We start from the raw sequence: 24,218 nt of genomic DNA on the forward strand, positions 1-24,218 counted from the left end.
CAAGGCTAATCACCAAATTGTCAACAGTGATTAATTTGGGGGGAAGATATGAAGGAGGATTGAGTAATTGTCAGTATTTTCCCAATATATTTATATCACTTGATTTCTAAATTAATTGAATGCATTATTTTTATAATTAGAAATGTCTTATTTTTATAATTTATATAAAAGATATTAAAATTATATAAAATATATACAATTTATTTTTTATATATTTTTAATTAAAAATAGACAATAAAAAAAGAAAGCTGAAAGCAAGAAAGCTGATACTGACTGCTACAGTTTGCTTGGCAACCTTATATGACATTCAAATGTGATCTACCAGGACTTTACCAGATGGGTTTAATCATTCACATATAAATACATCCATTTTCTAGTGCAGTCATCTCGGGACTGTTTATGCTGAGTCCTTTTAAGTATCTGGCTCTATTTTGCCACCTGACACCCCTTTGTATTTGTATGCTTTACATCTTGCACCCTAGGAAATTCTGTAGTCCCCAGTACTTCCAAGCAGAGTCTATAGTGGGGGAGATTTCTCCCTAGGTGTCTAATGCTTGGGTTTCATTCATCACGGGTCTGAGAGGACTCATTCAGAGGACTCTCCCTTAACTCACGGGACTTTGCTTACAGAGTGAGTGGAAAGAGTATTAGAACAGGAATTAAGAGATTTAGATTCTATTATTAGCTCTGCCACTTAATAGACAGCTGGTAAATGTTTATTGAGTATCTACTATGTGTGGTAGACACTATATAACAAAAACCTCATTTAGTTTCTCTGAGCCTCTGTAAAAGGAGGATAATCACACTTCTTTTATAGAAAATTGGAATGAGATAATGTCTATAAAGCTACCTTGAAAAGAGTTAGGCCACAATACAAGGGTCAAGACTGTGATTAATATGCAGGAAGCTCAATGACTATTGGCTATCCAAATCAGCCCACTACAAGTGCACACAGACACAATTTTCATATCACTCTAGGGAGTTCATAGACTCCACTGAAGCCCATCCATGGACCCATCTGTGAACCCCGTTGGCTGTTAATAGTCCTTGCCTCTGAGAATGGAGGTGCTGCCTGGTAGAACCGATGGTCTTTTGGCTTTTTGGTCATGCTGAGTTCCACATCTATACCTATGGTATAGACCTATGCAAAGACCCATCACCTAGTTCTAGACTGAACCACCTTTTAGAACGTGAAAGCCAGGAGATGGGGCTAAGCAGAACCAAAGAGCCTGGGAATGAGCACTTTCCCACATCCAGAAGGCAGAGAAATGGGATGGAAGAAAGGATTGCTTAAGGCAGAAGAGTGCTCAATAGCTATAGGAAGTAAAGACAAATCTGGCCCTCAAACAGGGCAGCAGGTGAGGAGCAAGCAAATTCTTTCTGTATCAGGACCTTATAACAGATATGGACAAAAGGGCTATGAGAAGAAGCGAGGGCAGACACAGGGAAGGAAGGTGGGGGAGTAAGAGCATCACAATGATTCAAGGAAAGTGAAACATCCCAAAATATTGAAGTTCTAATCTACAGGGAAAACCTTGGATTTTCAGTCTTTCCATTAACCTTGATGAGATCCAGCAGGAGTGATGATTTAAACATCCAATCTAGTTTCACATCCTGATTTGTCAGTATGTCTTCCAGGCTCCTTCGGGAACAGAATTCTGTCACAATGGCAAACATCCCCGAATCATAGAAGAAGCCCACTAAAGGGTTAATATTCTCATGACGTAGGTCCTTCATCTGGAAACAGAGGGAGAGAAGAGAGTCACAGCTGTTCTGTCTCAATTGGAGCTGGGGCCTTCTTCCTGATTCTTTAGGGACACTGTGGAGTGGAGCTCAGTGACCCAGGAATACTAAAGAGGTTAGTACAGTAAGAGGTGGAATAGATTGTCTTTCCGTGAATATTAATCTATGCAGCATCTATTAAAATAAATAGCTTACATAAACATCAGGCCAAAGCTTACAAAATTTGTTTCAGAAGAAACACTTCGAATTTTGACTACATTTTACCTTTGTATCCATTCATTTTTTTTCCACTAATGTGAGAAGCATTTAGTGTGTCTCAACAATGTCCAAGGCATTGGACTGCATGCTAGTGATATAGAGATAAACAAAATGAAATCAATATCCTGAAAGAGCTCACATTTAAAGAAGGGTGATAGACAAACAAAACTGACAGCTGTATTTCCCTGTGAAGTGGTTTCTTATGGGAGAACGGGATGCTGGTAGAGTTCAGATGGTAAGTATCTAATTCAGTCTGGGAGATCTGGCTTCCCTGAGGAGGTAATGTCTAGACCATCATGAAGCGCAAGTAAGAGCTGACCATGTGAAGGTGACATGGTGGGAGGGGTTGAGAGTGAGAGCATGTTATGCTGAGGAAATTGCAACAGGTTTAGGGTGGCCAGAACACAGTGCAGAGGAAAGAATATGAGACACAAGGCTGAAGAGATAGGCTTCCCTGGTGGCGCAGTGGTTAAGAATCCGCCTGCCAATGCAGGAGACAAGGGTTCGAGACCTGGTCCGGGAAGATTCCACATGCCACGGAGCAACTAAGCCCGTGAGCCAAAACTACTAAGCCTGCGCTCTAGAGCCCATGTGCCACAACTATTGAGCCCACGTGCCACAACTACTGAAACCCGTGCGCCTAGAGGCTGTGCTCTGCAACAAGAGAAGCCACCGCAATGAGAAGTCTGCACACCACAACAAAGAGTAGCCCCCACTCAACACAACTAAAGAAAGCCCGCGTGCAGCAATGAAGACCCAACACAGCCAAAAATAAATAAATAAATTTATAAAAGGCTGGAGAGTTAGACAGGAGCCACATCCTGTGCAGCTTTGAGAACCGTGCTATAGAATTCGAAATTAATATTATGGTCACTCAATAATTGTTATCTATTATTATTACTTTTTAATGGGGGATGAGAGAGAAAAGGGCTCCATTTTTGCTTCTAGATTTCTACTTGGATTCCTGGATAGATGGCAGTGATATACATCAATATAAGAAATTCAGGGATGTTTTAGTAGTGGATATGTTGGTGCCCCACCTATATCCCCTTTACAGTGCACCCTGCAGCTGCTGTAAATGTTGGCTGGTAACTCACAGTTGCTCCATTCTCTGGAAAATTGTCCTAGAGGCTAAGCCAAAGGGGAGCTATCTTACTTGAAAGGTTAGGGCCCACCCACAGACCTCAGCTAATGATTGACTGACTGGGAAAGGTACAAAAGTTCAACTCCCTCACCTCAAAGTGGAACTCATGGTATAACTTGTGCCCCAGTATTTGTCCCATAAAATCATACTGAAGCTAGTCTCAAGCTGACATCACATACTTGCCGAGCTTTTGCTTCTGCCTTATCCTGCATCCTCACTCCTTTTCTCTTGAGAGCATTCTCTCAATGAGTAATTTGAACAAGAATCTCCATCTCAGGCTTGGCTTTTAGAGAATCTGACCTAAGACAGTGGGAAAGCAAATTTTGGGTGATGAGGACAGCTGATTAATTCAGTTTGAGACACATTAAGAATGAGGTGCCTGTGGAACATCAAGATGGAACTATTCCAAAGAGATAGTGTGTTCTAGATAAATAGACTTGGGAATTGTAAACATGTAAATGGTAGATGAAATTAATGGGAGTGAATGAGATAACCCAAGGGAAGCATATAAAATAAAAAGAAAAGGGGGGGGGTGAATATCAACATTTAAAAGATGGGAAAAGGAAGAACATCCTGCATAAAGACTTAGAAATGAGGCTAGAGAAGTGGAGAAAGGCTTATTTAGAACAACATTATGAACACCACAGGAAGAGTTTCAGGGAAGTGAGGTAAATGCCAGAAGGAATTTCAGGAAAATGTGATAAATACTAGAGAGGTCAGGTAAGATGAAGACAGCTACACCTAGACACATCATAATTAAACTCCTAAAATCTAAACTTATGCAGGCAGTCAGAGAATATACAAAAACCTCTTCATGATTAAAAAAAAAAATTCACAGAAAATCAGAAGTCAAAGGGACATGTGTGAAAAAACCTTCAGGTAACATCACACCCAAGAGTAAAACATTAAATTCTTTTCCTCTAAAGTCAAGAGCAAGACAAGGATGTCTTCCTTCACCATTTCTACTCAATATTGTATAATAGCATCAAAACATTGATGAGAAAAATTAAAGAAAACTTAAATAAATGAAGATCTATACCACATTAATGGACTGGAAGGTTCAGTATTGTTAAGATGTCCATTTTCCCTAAATTGATTTATAAATTCATATAACCCCCTATGAAAAATTCCAGAAGGTTTTATTGAAGTAATGAACAAGTTTATTCAAGAACTTATTGAAAATTAAAATAAACTACCCTATCCAAAACAATCTTGAAAAAGAACAATTTGCAGGAGCTTATACCACTTAACTATAGGAGTTACTCTGGAGCTGTGATAATCAAGATAGTGTGATATTGGCAGTAGGGTACACTAATGAGTTAGTGAAATAGAGTACAGAGTCTAAAAATATACCCACACATATATAGTCAGTCAACTTTTCACCAAGTTGAAAAGTTAATTAAGTGGAGAAAGGAAAGGCTTTTTAAAATAATTGTTACTGGAACACTGGATATCGCTATGGAAAAAAAAATTAACCATGACCACTATCTCAGTCCATACACAAAAACTAATTCAAAATGGATCATAATCCTAAATCTAAAATCTTGGAATTGGCAAAGATTTTCAAGCCGCAAAATAAAATCATAAATTGGATTTCCTCAAAATTAAAAATTTTGCTCATCAAAACCATTAAACAAACAATCCACAGACTGAGAAAAAATATTGTAAAACATATATCTGACCAAAGGAAGGTTATATAAAGAACGTCTACATTTCAACAATTAAAAGGCAAAACTCTCAATTTTTTTAAATGGGAAAAAATGTGAACAGACAATTCACAAAAGAAGATATACAAATGAATTATAAACACATGAAAAGATGCTCAATAACATTAGTCATCAAGAAAATGCAAATTAAAACCACAATAAGATAACATTTTATACACCGTAGAAAGGCAAATATCAAAAAGACAAATGTTGCTGAGAATTTAAAGCAACTGGAACTTTTGTACATTTCTGACAGGGGTGTAAAATATTGTAACCAATTTGGAGACCTGTTTGGATGTTTCATATAAAGTTATACGTACATCTACCCTATGACTCAGTTTGTCTATTCTTAAGCATTTACCGAAGAGAAGTGAAAATATATGTTCACAAAAATATCAATACTTGGACAAAAATGTTTATAGTTGCCTATGAAGAAATACTCAACATACTAATCATCAGAGAAGTGCAAATCAAAATTACAATATGATATCATCTCCCACCCATTAGGGTGGTTACTATAAATTAAAAAAAAATAACCAGATAATAACAAGTGTTGACAAGGATGTGGAGAAATTAGAACTCTTGTGTACTGTTGGTAGGATTGTAAAATGATGCAACTGCTATGGAAAACAGTATGGAGGTTCCTCAAAAAATTAAAAATAGAACTACAATATGATCCAGAAATTCCACTCCTGGGTATATATCCAAAGAATTGAAAGCAGGATCTCAGAGAGATATTTGCACACCCATATTCATAGCAACCCAAATGTCCATCAAGAAATGAATGAATAACATAAAATGGAATATTGTTCAGCCTTTAAAAGGAAAGAAATCTATTCACACTTTACCACATGGATGAACCTTGAAGACATTATGCTAGGTGAAATACGCCAGTCACAAAAAGACAAATACTATATTATTCCATTTATATAAGGTGTCTAAAGTAGTCATATTCATGGAAACAGAAAGTAGAATGGTGGTTAACCCAGAATAGGGGGAGGGGAAAAAAGTGAGCTGCTATTTAATGGGTACAGAGTTTTATATTTGCAAATTGAAAAAGTTCTGGTGATGTGCTTAACAACAATGCAAGTATATTTAACACTGCTGAATTGTACATTTAAAAATAAAGATGGTAAAATTTATGTTATGTGTTTTTTCTTAATTAAACAAATATTTATAGTTGTCTTAGTCATAACTCCAAAAAACTGGAAACCCAGCCAAATGTTTATCAACAGGAAAATTATAAACAAATTGTGATATATTCATAAAATGAAATACTACTCAGAAATTTAAAAAAGTGAACTGCTACTGATACCTGCAAAAACGTGGATTTAATCTTAAAAATACTATGTTGAGAGAAGAAAGTCAGGCACAAAAGAGTATATAGTCTATCATTCCACTTATACGAAATCCAAGAACAGAAAAAATATTAATTCATGATGATAGATATCAGAACAATGATTGCCTCTGGGATAAAAGAAATGACTGAGAAGGGAAACAAGAGAACTTTCTGGGGTGATAGACATATTCTGTATCTTGTTTTGGGGAGAGGTTACACAGATATATGCAATATATGCAATTATCAAAATTCACTGAACAGATAATTCATTCATCAAATTATACGTAAATAAAAAATGTCTTTTCGAAACACAATGAGACATTATACTATGTGAAATAAGCCAGTGACAAAAAGAGGTATCTAAAGTAGTCAAATTCATAGAAGCAGAAAATAGAATGGTGGTTATCAAGCATTGAGGGTGAGTGGGGAAAAGGAGAGTTTTGTTTAATAGGTACAGAGTTTCAGCTTTGCAAGAGAAAAGCTGTGACAATCTGTTGCCAAAAAATGTGAATATGCTCAACACTTAGAGATGGTAATTTCTGTCATTTTATCATAATTTAAAATTAAAAAAACACAATGAGATACCCATAGAAACCTAGTAGAATACTAAAACCAAAAAGACTGACAAGAATACATCATTGGTGATGATGTAAAGGGAGCTCTCATAACTTGCGTGTAGGAAATTAAACTAGGAAAGGTTTGATAGTGTCTTATAAAGTTAAACATATACTATATTTTAACATAGAAATTCCACTCTTAGGTATTTACCCAAGAGAAATTAAAATATGTGTCCATAAAAAGACATAAAAAGCATATTCGTATCAGTTTTATTCACAATAGCCAAAATTGGTACCAGCCTAAATGCCCATCAGCAGGAAAATAGATAATTACATTGTGTTATATTCATGCAATTGACTACTACTCAGCAATGAAAAGAGCAAGCTATTTATACACATGATAACACGAATGAATCAGTCAGTATGCTGTATGATTCCACTTATATGAGGTTATAGGATAAGCAAAATTACTGCAAGATAGACCAAAAACCCAGAACAGTGGTTTTCTTTGGTTGGGGGGGGGGGACGCAATAATTTACTAATGAACACAAGGGAACTTTCTTGAGAGAAAGAAATGTTTTATATCAGGGGTCAGCAATCCTCTTCTGTACCTATAGTAACTATTTTAGGCTTTGCTGATCATGTATAGTTTCTGTTGCATAATCTTTGTTTTCTTGTTTTACAACCCTTAAAAAATGTAAAAAACATTCTTAGCTCCCAGGATATAAAAAACAGGCCAGGATGTAAAAACTCTGCCGACCCCTATTCTATATCATAATAGAAGTCTAGATTATATGGGCAAATCTCTTCATCAAAATTATATATCTATGATATGAGCATTTCAATGCGTGTAATTGTACCTCAGAAATACAGAACTGCAAAATAACAACAATAATAACCAAGTTAGAGATGTGAGAAGTGGGTGGAGGTAGAGATGAAATAATAATGGTAGAATGTTGATAATTGTTGAAGTTGGGTGACGGGCATATGGAGTTTGTTTATATCATTCTGTTTATTTTGTGTGTGTTTGTTATTTTCTATAATAGAAGTTTTTTAAAAGAAAAGAAAAACTTCCAGGATGTAGCTGAAGCAGTACTTAAAGGAAGTTTTCTAGCTTTAAGTGACTGTATTGGAAACTAAGAACGGTTAAAATCAACTATAAAAACTTCCAGCTCAAAAAACTAGAAAAAGAACAACAAATTAAAAGCAAAGAAACTAGAAGGAAAGAAATAACCAGAATACAAATCAATGAAATAGAAAGCAGACATACAACAGAGAAAAATCAACAAAGCCAAAAGTTGATTTCTGGAAAGGATTAATAAAATTGATAATCTTCCAGCAAAACTGATCAAGAAAGAGAAAACACATATTGTCATTATCAGAAATGAAAATGGGAGCATCACTACAGATCCTAAGGCTACTTAAAAGATTGCATGAGCATATTATGTACAACTTTATGCCAGTAAGTTCGACAACATATATGGAATGGACAACTTCCTTTTAAGACATAACTTACTGAAACAGGTATAAGAAGAAATAGAAAGTTTGAATAGTCCAATATCTATTCAAGAAATTGAATCTGTAATTTAAAATCTCCACACAAAGAGAAGAACAACAGGAATCTAATTAAAGAGATTCAAGCAGAGAACTGACAAGATCAGGTTTGATTTTGATTCAGATTGCAATGTGGAGAAAAGATTTGACAATGATAAAAGTGGATATGTGTAAAGACAATTGCCAGTGGTTGCCAGGGTTTATGGGGAGGAAGGTGTGAATAGGCAGAGCATAGAGGATTTTTAGGGCATTGAAACTATTCTGTATGTTACTATAATGGTAGATACATCATTATGCATTTGTCAAAATGCATAGGATGTACTACCCTCTGAACCCTAATGTAAGCTATGGACTTTGAGTGATAATGATGTGTCAATGTGTGCTCATGGATTATAACAAATGTACCACTCTGGTTCAGGATGTTGATAGTGGGGGAGGCTCAATTTTTCTGTGAACCTAAAACTGCTCTAAAAACTAAACTGTCTCTTTAAAAACAAAACAAAACAAAACAGACAATTGCCGTAGCTCTAGTGGGTGATGATGGTGGCTTGGACCAGGATGGTAACAGTAAAAATAGAGGAAGAGAACATTGGACTTTTAAGGAAAATGGAGAAGCTCTGAAATACAGGTTGTAGAAAGTGAATTAACTAATGAAGTATTATAATGGACTTAAAGGATAATTTTAAGGGACATTTTAAGATGGAAATAATATACCTTGTTGCATGACTTTCCGCCATAATACTCAGCTGTTCAGATGCAGGCACAAAGAAAGTTAAGAGTTAGGGTCATCCTGAATATGAGTTTTATGTGTGTCCAAAAAGACAGAAATAAGAATGTGTTCAAACGGTCAACTATGAAATCTAAGGTGGGCATGAAAGAAGATAAAAGAAGGGCTTGTGGGAAGGGAGAAAGTAGAGGTCAGTAGACAGGAAGACCCAATGTAAAATATAGGCACAGTTGAAAGAAGAGAAGGCTATAGTCAGAGAGTGTGATGTTTGAATCTATGATTTTGGAAGTGAAGCATTTTCAGTAGCAATTATAGATAATGACAAACCCCAAGGTATAATGATAGTAGTGGATGGCCAAAGTGAAATGGAAGAGAAGATGATTAGAGATTATATGGCAAGGAACTAAATAGCCAAGGTATTAGAAGGTACAAGGAGTATGCCACTCAGTTCCAGATGATGGGAAAGAACATGAGACTGGGAGATAGATACAGCCTGATTTTCCTGCATACGTCTTTGGAGAAGTTGGGACCCTAAAAGATGTTGGAAGTCATCAGTCCTTTGGCCTTCTGACTCCAGCTGTTTCCCTTTAAGGAATATCTATCTGACTGTACACGACTCCCTTCTATAGCTGGCTCACCAAGATGTGTTCTCCAGTCTGGCCCCTGATACTCAGTCCCAAAATTTTAAAATCATGAAGGCACATAGTAGTCAAAGCAGTGCTAGACTCACAGTGATAGCATCGTCAGATCCACTTCCTGCTTCATAAAAGTACTAGAAAGGAATTAGGGCCTTTCACATGGTAAATTCTGGAAAATTGGCCTTCACCCTAGAATTGAGTTACTATCTGCACCTGACATAGTAACACAAGTTAGTAAGGGGACACAAGGATAATGAGGATATCATGAGGATAATGGGAGCCAGTTTTCTAACTGTTGGAGAAAGGAGTTACAAATACGGAAAGGGAAAGGATAGAATGAACTCTGTGGCATTCAATTACAATTGGAGGTATTAGATGGATGATAGATGACAGATAGATAATTGAATAAAATTAAAACCACTGGTATAAATGTATGAATAAATAAATAAACGGTAGAGAAGGTAAGGCTCTTTCTTACAATACAGAGCCAACAAATAAACATAGAAAGAATGCTAGAGTTAGAGAATCATCAATGGATGCTAAAATTAGTAGGTAAAAATTTGATCAAAACAACAGGCTATTTATACAGACTCAAATTATCTCTCTACAAATTATGTATTAATTACAATGAGGAAAAAAATAACAGTAGCTCTACAGTGGCAAAATCTGGTAGACACCACCTAAACCAAGCAATAAGAGTTAATATCACTAATAATGGGACAATCAACATTATGTGCTTCCTAACACAAAGCACTGAAAAGAACACTGCATCACTTCTGTAGCATTCTGGCTGAAGATGCATAACCTAAATCTAACCAGAAGAACATGGAAAACACCCAAATTGAGGGACCATCTACAAAATAACTCAGCTGAATTCTTCCAAAAATATCAAGATAAAGAAAAACAACAACAACAAAAAGCTGAGACTCTGTTTCAGATTAAAGGCAACTAAAAAGACATGACAACCAACTACAATGTGTAAACTTGGATTGGAAGCTGGCCCAGGGGAAAATTAGCTATAATGTATTATGACTAATGATAAAATTAAAATATGAGCAGTAGTTTAGGTAATATTACTGTATCAATGCTAAATTTTCTGATTTTGATGATTATACCACAGTTATATACAAGAATGTCTTTGTTTTTAGGAAATAAACACTGAAGTATTTAGAGGTAAAATGGCATGATGTCTACACCTTACTCTCAAATGGTTGAGAAAAAAAGAATATATAGTCAACCCTCAGTATCCACTGGGGATTGATTCCAAACCCAGGAGGATACCAAACTCCATGGATGTTGAAATCCCTTATATAAAATGATACAGCAGTACTTTGAATTCTCCCTTGAAGTGGTTGTAATATCTTCCTGATCCCCTTATATATTTAATGATTTAAACAAAACCTTTGACATGCATTCATTTTGTATTTGTGCGAGAATCATGATTTTATCCTTTAAAAAAATAATAGTTAACACATAATATTGGTTATCAAACAATGTAATAAATACTTGTCAACTTAAAAAAAACAAAAATAAAATAAAATAGTACAGTGGGCCCTCCATATCCGTGGGTTCCGCAGCTGCAGATTCAACCAATCTGAAGTTGGTTAAATCAAGGGGTGCAGAACACATGGACTCTGAAGGCCGATTGTACATAAATTTATAAATAGAGAATGAAAAGCACTAGGAAAAATGTAAACAATTGCTGAATCTGGGTAGGATATACAGTAGTTCCTTGAATTATTCTTGCAGCTTTGCTGCAAGTTTGAAATTATGTCAAAATTTTAAATTACCCAAAAAAAGGTATCATGGACACACTCTACCTTGGGTCTTCTTATTTCCATACTTCTAGTTTATCAGCTGCCCCAGGTTTGGCATCGTTTGGCTCCATACTTTGGATCTAGCTCTCTGTTTAGCATCCCAGATCATCAAACCAGTGTGGGACTGCTTATTCTAGCTCTGACCTTAGTCACCCCTTCTGGATCCATCTCTCATTATTTTTCCTTCAGCTCCAGGCATCAAAACCACATGTAAGGGAAATACCAAATCATAATATCTCATTCTGATCCATGAGGCACATTGGGTCCCTCATGGGCTGCACCTCTTCCATTTCCCCATTTCCCTTGTTTTCTCACTTGTACAGCAGTCTGGATGTAGCAGGTGTCTCATTCAAACTTATTGGATTGATTTGAACTTGCCTGATTCATAAATGTGAAGGAATATATCATTATCTTCTAGAAATCCCACTTTCATGAGTCTGAAGGAACCAGAGACAGTCTCCGTAAATCTTTTATGAACTCAAAGTTCAAGGAGGAGTCAATTTTAAATGGTTTGAGAGGAAGCATCATCATCTCTGCCTTATGTACAGACTGCTTCCTTAAACAAACTATCCAAGGACTTTTTTTTTTTTTGCGGTATGCGGGCCTCTCACTGTCGTGGCCTCTCCCATTGTGGAGCACAGGCTCCGGACGCGCAGGCTCAGCAGCCATGGCTCACGGGCCCAGCCGCTCCGCGGCACGTGGGATCTTCCCAGACCGGGGCACGAACCCATGTCCCCTCCATCGGCAGGCGGACTCTCAACCACTGCACCACCAGGGAAGCCCCCAAGGACTTTTTTAATATAATTGGTGGCATTGGGAAATCACCATTTTTCTTATGTAAATAGAAATTACCAGATGACTTTTCCAGGCCTGGCAAACGGAGATTTTGAATGATTATGGGATATGTACTTAATAATAATCAGATACCTACCATTTTACGAAGAAGCTATATGTCAGGAAATGTGCAAGATGCTTTACGTGTATTATCTCAACCCTGGGAAGCAGACATTAATATACTCCTTTTACAAATAAGGAAAGTAAAGCTCAGGGAGTTTAGGTGACTTTTCCAAGTTAATATATCTCTTAAGTGGTAGAGCTGAGAAGTGAATCCTTCATGTCTTTCTGACTCCGGAGCCCATACTTTTGCCATTGCATCATACGGTCGTAATGAGTCAGTAGCTACCCTATAGTTTCCCTGCACTGATCTGTTAAAGGATCTTCCTAACAGCTGGTATTAGTTACTTTGGAGAAACGATTGGTGGTTTCAGTGGGAATATATATAAGAGAGGGTTTCTCATACCATTTCAAACATATCACTTGCACTTGATTTGATGGATTTAATGTCTCCAAAATCTCCAGAGGGGAACTTTTTCAGCCACACCCAATCACCCTAGAAAGAAAAGGTAAAGATTGTTGGTGAGCCTTAGTTGCCAGCAGCTTTAGAGCAATGTCCCTTCGATATGAAGAGTCTATAGTTAGACCATCAACCTAAACAAGCGTTGTTCCTCCTCTCTCACCCTCCACCCCATGGACACTCTGTATTCAGAGCTAAAAAGGAGGTCACACAGAGAAGTTAAAGTTTAAAGTTCCAATTAACTAAAGCAGGGAAACAATTGCAGGGATGCAGATGCCATCAAAGGAATGATACTGCTCTCTGCAACGACTTCCTTAACTAACTGCAGAAAGTCCCGGGTCATTTCACTCATTCATAGCTAAGTGACGTAGCACCAGGTTTCCTGCGATTAATGGTGATGGTTAGTGGTTGCAATTCTCACTGCCTTGAGGCGTCTATGTCGAGAGATGTAGGGCAGGAGATGTAGTGCAGCAAATGTTTCCTGCATTTACCTTGATCCATTTTTCTCTTGTGGGACAGGTCATTTTGGGAGTCTGTTATGCTTTAATCATAAACTGATTGGCTTAAACATCGATTAAACATTTTTTATTTGGATGTACAAATGTACTACCATAGTAATAGAGTAATCTAGACTCTTTCAGAAGTCTATTTCTGACTTTTTAAGCACAAAACAGCTATTTCTAAGGCTGCTGTCAAGTCAAAAACAACAATTATTTTACTGTCTTCACTTTAACACCAGTGCCTGATAGATAATTTTCTTCTACGTGCATAGCCTCAAGGATTCGTCAGTCACCAAGCCCTATTTAGTTTCTGTCCAGCCCAAATCTGAAAAAAGCAACACATAGATTCCTTTTTCTCTGTAATAATAATAATAATGCCTTACATTTGCACAGCGCTCTCTCCTCTTCAAAGTGCTTTCACGTCTATTACCTATAGCCTGGAGATTCCATTTCAGGCTGCACCAATTTGTCATCAAGTAGAGATAATAAAGCAGAGAGCTCTGTACAGTCAAATTCTGAGAATAAGAGAGTGTAGCCACTCTCTTATTATGGAATATATCCAGCTGTGGCACTACATCTGGAGACCAGCCGGAGGCAAAGGCTAATAATGGGAGCTGCAGGCATCTGAGTTACTCGCCGTACTGGGTGTTAGAGGGTATCTTCTGGCCAAGGAGCTCAAAACCCTTTAACTAGGAAATGGCTTCCAGAGACCTTCAGCAGCTGAACAAAACTGTACCAGCCAGGCTCACGCCCACAAAATTCAGAAAGGTAGTCCAGGACCAGTGCCTGTCTGTAGCAGATTGGTCAAAGTACCAAAGGCAGCTTTCCTGGTCTCTTGCCCAGCAATTCCCTGAGTGTGGCCCTAGACCAGTTACATCATAGTCACTTAGGAACTGGTTAGAAAGGCCCATCGTAAGGCCCCACAAAATCTAAAGGATTTTGCCCTTTAGAGGGATCAAAGGCTGAGGTTTAATCTGAAAGAATAAACTCTAACTGGGAATTTACAGTCAGCCCATGTGTGGGTTATACACTGATGTGTATATAGTAAAGCCTTCCCAGCACGTTTGCAATTATATTACATGGACCGTGGTCACCGCTAGCTTCTACGGCAACTTTGTGCTAATTAGCTTCTACGGCAACTTGTGCTAATTAGCAAATAAGAGAGTGCTTTCCCTCAAGTAAAAAAATAATGTGAGAATATTATCTTGCAGCCTGTGGCAGCCCTGTGATGTTGGGCAGCAGCCCCAGCTGTATATATCTGTGCATGTACCACACTCTCGTTGACTCATACATCCTCCAGACACCAGGGAAAACACTCCACTAGCAGCTTCAGTATTCTGCGTACCACCAAGCCCTGCCTGCCAGGTAAGGCCTCTTTGTCAGGTCCGCTACCTCATTCCAGAACTAGGCTGAGAGGCCAGAATCTCTTTGCTCACTCCTGCACCACTCTCATATACGTTACTATATGTCTACAATGTGAATAGTACCCTCTTAGAAGTGGTTCCCTTGTGCAGTGTACAGCCTGAATATCAGTACTGGCAGCCCTGACTCTGCCTATAGCCAGTGCCTAATACCTTCTTCCTGGAGTCCGCCCTATTGCAGATATGGGTCCGCTTTCTCTCTTGCTTATTAACTTTTACAAGTAGTTAAGCAGAGCTTTTTTTCCTCCCAAGTCACCAAATTTGAGGGCTTCATATTTAAAGTAATTGAAGCCTGAAGAGATTAAATGACTTGCCCAAGGTCAGAAGGTTAGGTAGTAACAGAACCAAGGTCTTCCATCTCCCACTTTGTTGCTCTTTCCTCCCATGGGCTTTCTTTGGTTTGGGGGATTTGTGTGTGTTTGTTTCAAGATTTAAACAATTCTCATGAACTTTATAAGCAAATGTTTATTAAGTCTGTGTGTATCCTACTTTATGAGTAATGAGGAAAAGGGAGGATATGGGCCGGTTTTATCTTTACCGTGCATGCACTATTTGTTTTGTTTTTTCTTTTAAGAGAAAGAATGATAAAATACTTCACTCATCATTCACTTTTTAATTAAGAGGAAGAAACATCAAACTCTATCCACTAAAGTTTTTAGAAGTAATTTAAAGGCCATCAGTTTTGCACTAAGGCCCTGTTGTATTAACTAAGAGTCAAGAGAATTAAGTTCTAGACCTGGCTTTGCCTCAAATTCAGGGGTGGTCTTAGGGTAGCTACCTCATTGACCTGAGCCTCAGTTTCCTCACTGATAGAGCTGGACGACTTAGATGATTGCTAAGGTCCTTTTCAGCTTTGATGATCCAATTCTGTGATGAGAGAGAAAAGATGGTTGGTGCAAAGGAGAGGAGTGGAGAGAGAGCTATATGGGATATAGAAGGTGGGAAGATAGAAGAAAAGGCTCTGGAAAAGAGAGATGAATGGGGAGGGTGTGCGGGGGAGAGACAGAAATGAGACAAAGAGCAAAACACAGGGAGAGGCTGAGGGACAGAAGGAGTCAGAGAATGAAAAGGGAGGATCAGTTCAGTGGGTTCTCTCTGAGTGTGTCAGGGTTGCACTACTGCCCGCCTCACCCCCTCTCCCCTAGACTGTGGCTATTAGAACAGATCCTGACACGTCCCCTTTGCATCGGCCAGTCATCGCTCTTTCCCCAGCAGTCTGCTCAGCTGGCTTTCCTTTTACATCTCACAGAGTATCTCTGAGATAAGGGCTGGTTTTCCTGTACAGTTCCGAAGGCTATGCATCTGTGTGTCCCAACAAAGTATGAATCTGTGTCAGTGTATTACAATGTTATGGCATTTCCTAAAGAAGCCTGTCCTCTGTTATTAGGTATCTGCTACTCCAGGCACATTGTCTGGAACTTCCACACCTTCCAGTAAAAATTCTTATGAAAATTCGGTTTATTCTAAACGGAAACTAGATAATGAATCTTTAAAACACTCCTAATAGAGGGCTGTTTCAGAAGGCACACTGGACCTCTTTCTTTGGTCTGTTGATTCGATTGACTACCGCTCTCTCCCGGAGTCCTCTTTAGCTCTAGCTAGGCAGTTTTCTAGCTTCAACTGTCTTCCTTTACACCCTGCCATCAGCCTAATCTTGACCTCATGGCGTGGTATCATTCTCACTAACACCTTCCTTTTGTGCAGATAAAGTCCTCCTTTGGCCTACACAGTTCAGAAACACCCATGATCTGACTGACCAACAACAGGCATTATGGGAACTAACTCAACTGTCTGCTTCCTTCCAAAGTGAGGAAATATCTGACAAATTCTTAAAGGCCAATTACATACAGATGTTTATTTTCTCCCTTCTTAATTCTACACTATCACCTTCCAGCTCCACCAAATAAAACATACCACAATTAAACACATAAATTCTTCCACAGAATCAGAGATTCATAGCATATCTGGGCCAGAAGAGGCCTTACTCTTAGTTCAGCAATTCTCAACCCTGGCTGCACATATAGGGGAACTTTTAAAAGAAATACCAATGCCTGGGCCCACCCCATACCAAATGAATCAGAGTTACTATGCCTGGGCATAGGTATTTTTTTAAGTTTCCCACAGAGATTCTAATGAACAGCCAAGTTTCAGAATTTAGTTCAACCCCTCAATTTACAGATGAAAAACCAAGAGACTGCCATAGGTATTGAGATTTACTTCAGAATCTTAGAGATGTCAATATATTTGTAAAGCCATCAGCCCCATTCCATTTGACATTCAGAAGATTATCTTGAGATTATCTTGCCTTCGGTCTTTGAGAGAGTAGAACTGTCAATTCCCCAATACCTCAAGTTTACATTTGAATCAAATCTCCTCTTTGATTAAATTAAGTTCAAGGCAAGATCCAGAGGTTTCCTGCTCCAAATTTAAGTCAACACACTTCAGGTACACTGAGAAAATATATGCCACGCTAATCTTGGTGTTTTTATGTAGCTATAAATTATTTATCCAATGAAGGAGAGCATTCACTTGGAAAATCCAATGGTGGACAACCTAAAAACTCATTCTGGCCTGTTTTGGACTTTCTTTGTAGTTACTATTGAAGTTGAGAGTGTTTGCTGCTTTTGGGAGTATCTTCAAACAAAACAAGGAAACCATACTGGGAAGGCCTTACTTAGGAGGGACAGAAAGGCAGTCTAGTTTCCCTTTTACCCCCTGCTTAACTCTTTCCTGCTGAGAAGAAACAGTTCGTCTCTCTAACTGATGCAAGATTTGTTCTGGTTGCCAAATTCCAGTATCTTAGAACAAGGGGTTGGGGGTGGTCTCTTAAAGCTTGAAAGACAGAAATTTAAGTGAAATAAAAAGGATTTCTATTTTAGACATCAGAAGGTAACCTTTTACTGCAAGAGGAAGTACAGGCTGAGGAAAGGAAAGAAATGAATAATTTTTTAAAGATTTCTGTAATATCAGAGAATAACAGGTAAAGGAAGAACAAGCAGTATTTGAAGGGAAGAGCTTGCCCCAAGCCTTACTCTATATAAGCATGTCTCTAGACATCCCATCACAAACAGTTCACTCAGGAAGTCATTTCTTCTATTATTATATCTATGTCTTCTGGAATAAGTGACATGGTTAAGTGTTTGGGCCACGAACTTTTTTCTGCATTCATAAATGAATGCAGTAAATACATGGTGTTGAAAGATCAATGAAGTTGGAAGTAAGTAGATTAGCTGCCGAGGAAAATCATCATCAAAAATGTCAACCAAACAAGTCTGTAAGGGGATAATGGACAAAAAAACTTATCAAAAGGAAAGACTTACCAAAGGCCTCAATATTTTGGCACAAAGACTAAGTAAGTCCTACGTCACTGCCTCAATTTAAAACCCAAGAAGGCAGCAGATTAGATAGCTGTTGGATATCCTACCTCATAAATTGCTATGTTGGAGTTTTCATAGACAGCTGGAGTTAGACTCCCTGAAGAAAAGGAGAGCCTTGGGTACCTTCCACTTTGGACCTCCGACGTGATCTGGAAGCTTACACTGACACGACTTCCTCTCTGTGAAATGATTAGAAAAGAAAGTTTATGAATAAAATTATCGTGATTAAGGACAGAGCATTGAGCTATGGTATAGACACTATGCTTACATGGTATTCTTTTTCTTTTTTAATTCCTAATCGAGTAACTCTATGAGTTGAGCTCTATAAACATGAGATTGATTAATTTTTCCTATCCCCAGCATTTTTTAATGCTAGGATTGGTTCTGTGCTTCACCTCCGTATACCACAATTCACCTCCATATACCACAAAAGAAAGGCAAAGCTTTGCAGATATTTCCATCTCCTAGAGAAAATTAGAGCCGTGGATTTGGGGGGACAAGAAAGAACGCCTGTCATAATTTAATTTGGGACCCTCATTTTATAGACAAAAATGAGAAAAAGATGAGAATCTAACATTTTGAAAAAATCAATAGAAAAATTAGGACAGAATCCCCCTGTTCTGGCTCTTAGGCCTAGCTCTTTATGTTATACCATCTTGAATGGCATCCTTTTTTGTGCAGGCAAGATTAATGGCAGAAGATATCTCAGAAAGCTATAAGATGGTAGAGAGTGAGAAGATCATCTGCCCATGATTTATAAGTCTGATGTTTAAATAGGCCAAATTTCTTATTCCTTTATTTGTTAATTAGTACACATAAGTCTGATAAGAGAGGGCTAGGAAGTGTACAGTTGAATGACAAAAGGAAGGGTTATCTCCAATCTGTGTTAACTTTTAAAATTGAACATCTTCAACTGAAGTTAATATCTTCAACTGAACCAGCAGATGTACTTCATATGAAGAAATAATAAGTCAACAAGTTCCTCATATCCTTCTCCACTTCTCTAAATATACCTTTCTTAAAATTATAGCAATTCAGAGTTAGCAGTTACATTTGGTATTGTCTAGGCCATTCCCCACCACCAACTCCAACACTCTCATTTTACAATGAAGAAACAGAGACCTAGAGAAGGACTTAGGGACTGGAAGAGGAATGTAGATGTTATGTTTCCGGTCTTGTGTTCTTTGTACCACATCATGCTTTGTTTCTCTCTTGCTTGCCAATAAAAATTAATCTTAAGTAGTTTCACACACTCTGCCCTTAACAGTCTTTGATAAACTGAAGATCACCAGTTGATTTAGCCCCGAGTTCAGTTCATTCTACCAAGACAAGACAATCACAAAGCTCCAAGGCAATAGTAAACTATACTTAGCCCCTAATGTGTTGAAGTCCCAACAGCTCAAGATTCAGACAAGGTGGAAAACGACTCTTCACATATCCCTTGCATCAACCTGAACTCTCCTCAACAGAGCAAGGCCAGAGAGGAATCCACTTCCCTTTCATTCTTTATTTTCATATCTCAGCAGGAGCACCTAGATCTGTATATTGAGATATAAACCTCTCCATGAAGGGCAAAGGAGAAAGCAAGAGAATCTGCCAAAATCCACATATATTTGGGCTTCAGCTTCACTTTCTTCTAAAAACTTCCTTTCCTGACCTGACTTCTACTGACCTGCCAATTTTTCTAGACTGAATTAATTTTTTATTCACCAAGAGTTTACACTTTCAGACATTCCATTTGGATGGAATTCTTGCCTTGGCTTCTTGACTGATTAGACACAGCCAGCTGCAAGTTTGTGACTACACAGCAGTTAAGGAAAATATATGCTCCCCTTATCTTCTTCCATAAGAACCCGTGATACAAGCCAAGTGCCACAAAGGATCTGGAGGCCAAGGGCTATGTTCTTCTAGGTAATGCCATCCCTTTCCACCTGGGCCAATATAGGGAAGAAGAAGAAGAAGAAGAAGAAGAAGAAGAAGAAAAAGAAGAAGAAGAAGAAGAAGAAGAAGAAGGAGAAGGAGGAGAAGGAGAAGGAGGAGAAGGAGAAGGAGGAGAAGGAGAAGGAGGAGAAGGAGAAGGAGGAGAAGGAGGAGAAGGAGAAGGAGAAGGAGGAGAAGGAGAAGGAGGAGAAGGAGAAGGAGGAGAAGGAGAAGGAGGAGAAGGAGAAGGAGGAGAAGGAGAAGGAGAAGGAGAAGGAGAAGGAGAAGGAGAAGGAGAAGGAGAAGGAGAAGGAGAAGGAGAAGGAGAAGAAGAAGAAGAAGAAGAAGAAGAAGAAGAAGAAGCAGAAGAAGAAGAAGAAGCAGCCCTGTAAGGCTATCTATCCCTGTTGCTATTAATTTTTATCACTCATATGGTGAGAAGTGGTGATGACTGGTTTTTTTTTTTAACTCTCATTATGTCAGAATTTATGCACAAGTAAAAGAAAAGATCTATTATCATGAACAAGATTTTAAAACCTTGGGCACTTTGCTCATCTGAAGGTAGCACTATTCTGCTATTTATGGTGATTTTGTGAGAACTGGTATGAAACCCAAATATATTTTGTGTCTCAGTAGGAAAGAGAGAAGGCATAGGTGGAGGAGGTTTTATATTTACTGGACTACTGCAAGGCCTATAAAAAGGAGAGGCTAATTCAGTCCAAAATTGAGCTATGTTTATTGTTTTGACACTTTAGACCCAAAACATCTAGTTATATTGAATATGACAAATCCAGACAAATTCCACCACTTGAGTTCCAGTGTCCTCTGGTGGCTTCAAAAATAGAGACTAACATCAATAAGTTTTGATGGCATAAGGGTAGAATGTAGCTTTCAGCCACAGTGATCATTTTGGCATTCAGCAATATATTTCCAGGAACATGATATCAACCTTACAAAACGATCTGGTGATTTAAACAAGTAAGAGTTAGGGTTGTAATTGAGACTTAAAGCAAACAGCTGAACTTTTCATTTGATTCCAAATGCACAGGGTATTATCATGTAAATCCACTCTCACCCAGCCAACTAGTTAAAGCATACCTTTTAGTGTCACATTTAGGCAAGTGATCAGTTCTGTCACAGAGATAATTAATTCTCAGATCTGGTATGCTGGTGTAGCAAAAGTAAATAGCACATAAGAACAATGTGAGGTGTGGGAATCCTCTCCCTACGCCCTGCCACCACCATACTAGAATTTGCAAAGACTAATGTCTTTATTTTGACCACATATACTGGGCACAAAGAGGCACAGTCTCCTACTACTAGCTGCATTGGACAAAACTCTTCCCTACACATTTTCTTTTCCAAGCTTTTGTTTGTGCTGTTTTCTCTGCCTAGGAGGCCTATAGGGGTGAGGCAGGTAATATAAATTGATGAATTAAGTTGAGTATTAAGACAATAGAGAGTGATGGGAACTGTGTCAAACTGCAGACACCGTTTTTGCAAATTCTTCCCAAAATGGCAACTACTGAAGAGTTTCAGCCAGTTGCCACAATGATGCCCAAAGTTGATAGATCTTCCAACCTATAAAGAACATCCAGAAATCCAGGTTTTTATGTATAATCTCACAATTCCAAAATTCTGGCTACAATTTTTTTAAACCATAAATGTCAGACAAAAGTGGTTACCAGTTTGTGACCTGGGACCTAGACAAATCCTCTCCCGCCTTCTTTAAGACCCAGATTCGGTGCTGGGTCTCTAAGAAGCCTTCCTCCACTGATCTATCTCCTCTTAAGTTCTACCATATTTCTAGTGTCCTTTGTGCAATATGGCATCTACCGAATCGTATGGTATGATTTGTCTCTCTGACTTGACTGTAATCTCCATGAAGGCAGGGACTACATGCCATCTCTTACAAAGCCTAGCCCAAGCCCAGGACATAGTGGCAGGCACTCAGTGAAAATAGCCAATTACGACACAATCACAATCAGAAGAGGACCCCTGGTGACGCTTAACTTTCTTTCACTAGTTGATTCATTCACCACTTTTAAGAGCACCTATTACACTATCAGCACCACATCAGGTGCTATGGGCTAACATTAAAACAAAAAAGATGTAGCTCCACCATTGAGGAACTAGCAATCACATGTTGAGTCCAAATGTACAAAAAAGGGCTATATGTAGTCAAAGCTACACTATTGCTCAATGTGCGCTGCATCACTTTCTCAAAACTAAGACAGCACTATCCAATAGAAATGTAACATGAGCCACATATGTACTTTTAAGTTTTCTAGTAGTCACATGAAAAAACCTAAAAAGAATCAGGTGAGGTTAATTTTAGTAATATATTTAACCCAATATATCTAAAGTATTATCATTTTGACATGTCATTAATATATTTTAAAATTTTAATGAGATATTTTACATTTATACTGTCTTCTAAGTCCAACGTGTATTTTACTCTTACAGCACATCTCAGTTCAGGCTAGCTACATGCCAAGTGCCCAATAGTCACTTGTGGCGTGTGGATACCAGCTTGGGCCGTGCAGTAAGAGCAAGGGATGCTCCTTACCTTACTGCCAAAGTGGGGGTTGATAAACGTCACATCCTCCAAAGTCAGTAGAATTCTGTTGGGTCCTTTAATCAACTGGATTTTATTTATACGACGTCTGAAAGAAGCATACAATCAGAAGGTCACCGGGGGCTGGATGTTTTGCAAACCAGGGGTAAATTTGCCCTATGATAGAAGTTTAAAAATATACAAGATAATTGGGAGAATAACCACACATAGATGTTTACCACAGTATCCACAGCAAAGAGAGAGAACGAGCCTGGTCCTCATAACTTGCAATGTTACAAAGACCAAAGAGAAAAGTGAAAATGCTATTAAAGAGGTATCAAAAGGGAAAGCGCTGCATGGGGATGGTATCTCAGACTAATAAAACAGTGATTCCACATCAAGGGTACATTCAAAACAACACCTCTGAATACTTTTAAAGAACTCAACAACTTTTCTCATATGCCATAGTATATATTCTGATAATACCAAGGCCAAGAATCATTAATCTCCATTTTATAAATACAAAAAAACACATTAAAGAAACAAAACAAAATTAAGCAAATTATGTGAGATTCCATAGCCTGAGGCAGAGCTGGGACTTGAATCCTTGGTGTCTGGCTGTGGGCCCAGATTTCTGCCCACAAGACCACTTGTCTTGCAAAGTTGCATCTGTACGTTGCCAAAGCAACAGGTTGAAAAGTGGAAAAATTCAATCAGTTGGTTGCTTTGTCTACATGATTCCAAACAAGTGGGCTGACTGAGTTTTTTTTCCTTTGACTGAATTGGTCTCTTGTTTAAAGAGTCTTGTCTCACAGTTTAAACCTGATTCTCTCCAAACATGTCCATTAATTTGCGGTGAATGCAATTATTTCTTACAGATCAATTACTAGACACATAGGAGTTTATGATGTCTACCCACACAGCCAGGTGGGTCCTCAGTTGAGCTAACTGAGCAACCTGAGGACCTGAAGGGAACCTTGGATTAGTCCGTGTGGTTGTTTTGTTCTGTTTTGTCTTGGGGGCTCTGATAGCTACAGTTTGGCTTCACTTTTTCCATAACCCCTTAATGGTCACCCTGTGGAATGTATTAAAGCCGACAGCCAGAATGGGGAAAACAACCACTGAATGAAACTGCTTTGTCAAGTTGCTCTAAGAAGTCTACAGTGTCACTGTAGCTTTAAGTACCGGCAACCCAGACAGTTTTTCTCAGTGATTCTACTGATTTGTAAACAAACAATTAATGTGTTTCTAATTGTCTGCCAACAAATATGTCCCTTATCACTGTGGGAGCTGCTGCCCTGCAGGGAAAATTAAAAGAGCCCTGTAGTGAATTCTTGGGTAGAGCACATGAATCTTTTGGCAAAGTAAAGCATCACCCCCTAACTTATCTATTTCATATGTGCAGTGAATTGTCTTAAAACAGGCACACCTGTAAAAATAATCATGCTACAGAATACACTCTAGTAGAAAAAATACTGGACTCTCAATCCAGATTCTGTCATTAATTAGCCAGATTACCTTGGATAAATAATTTAACCTCTTCATGCCCCAGTGTCCTCATCTATCTCACCAGATAATAGTCCTTGCATTACTCGCTTTATAGAGT

At 38.3% G+C, this 24,218-nt stretch overlaps 1 protein-coding gene across 1 annotated transcript in view; it reads right to left on the reverse strand.

The window, feature by feature from the left end:
- GUCY2F (guanylate cyclase 2F, retinal) overlaps positions 1 to 24,218 on the reverse strand; it is a gene marked incomplete at both ends in the record, with an annotated part of 81,434 nt that overhangs the window by 30,604 nt on the left and 26,612 nt on the right. The window contains 4 exons of the mRNA XM_082864399.1: positions 1,561 to 1,737; positions 12,784 to 12,873; positions 18,183 to 18,314; positions 22,625 to 22,721. Of these exons, the coding sequence (XP_082720525.1) occupies positions 1,561 to 1,737; positions 12,784 to 12,873; positions 18,183 to 18,314; positions 22,625 to 22,721 (496 nt within the window). The remainder of the gene's footprint in view (positions 1 to 1,560; positions 1,738 to 12,783; positions 12,874 to 18,182; positions 18,315 to 22,624; positions 22,722 to 24,218) is intronic.

This window comes from Leucopleurus acutus, assembly GCF_964270905.1.
Source record: "Leucopleurus acutus genome assembly, chromosome: X".
NCBI classification, from domain to species: domain Eukaryota; kingdom Metazoa; phylum Chordata; class Mammalia; order Artiodactyla; family Delphinidae; genus Leucopleurus; species Leucopleurus acutus.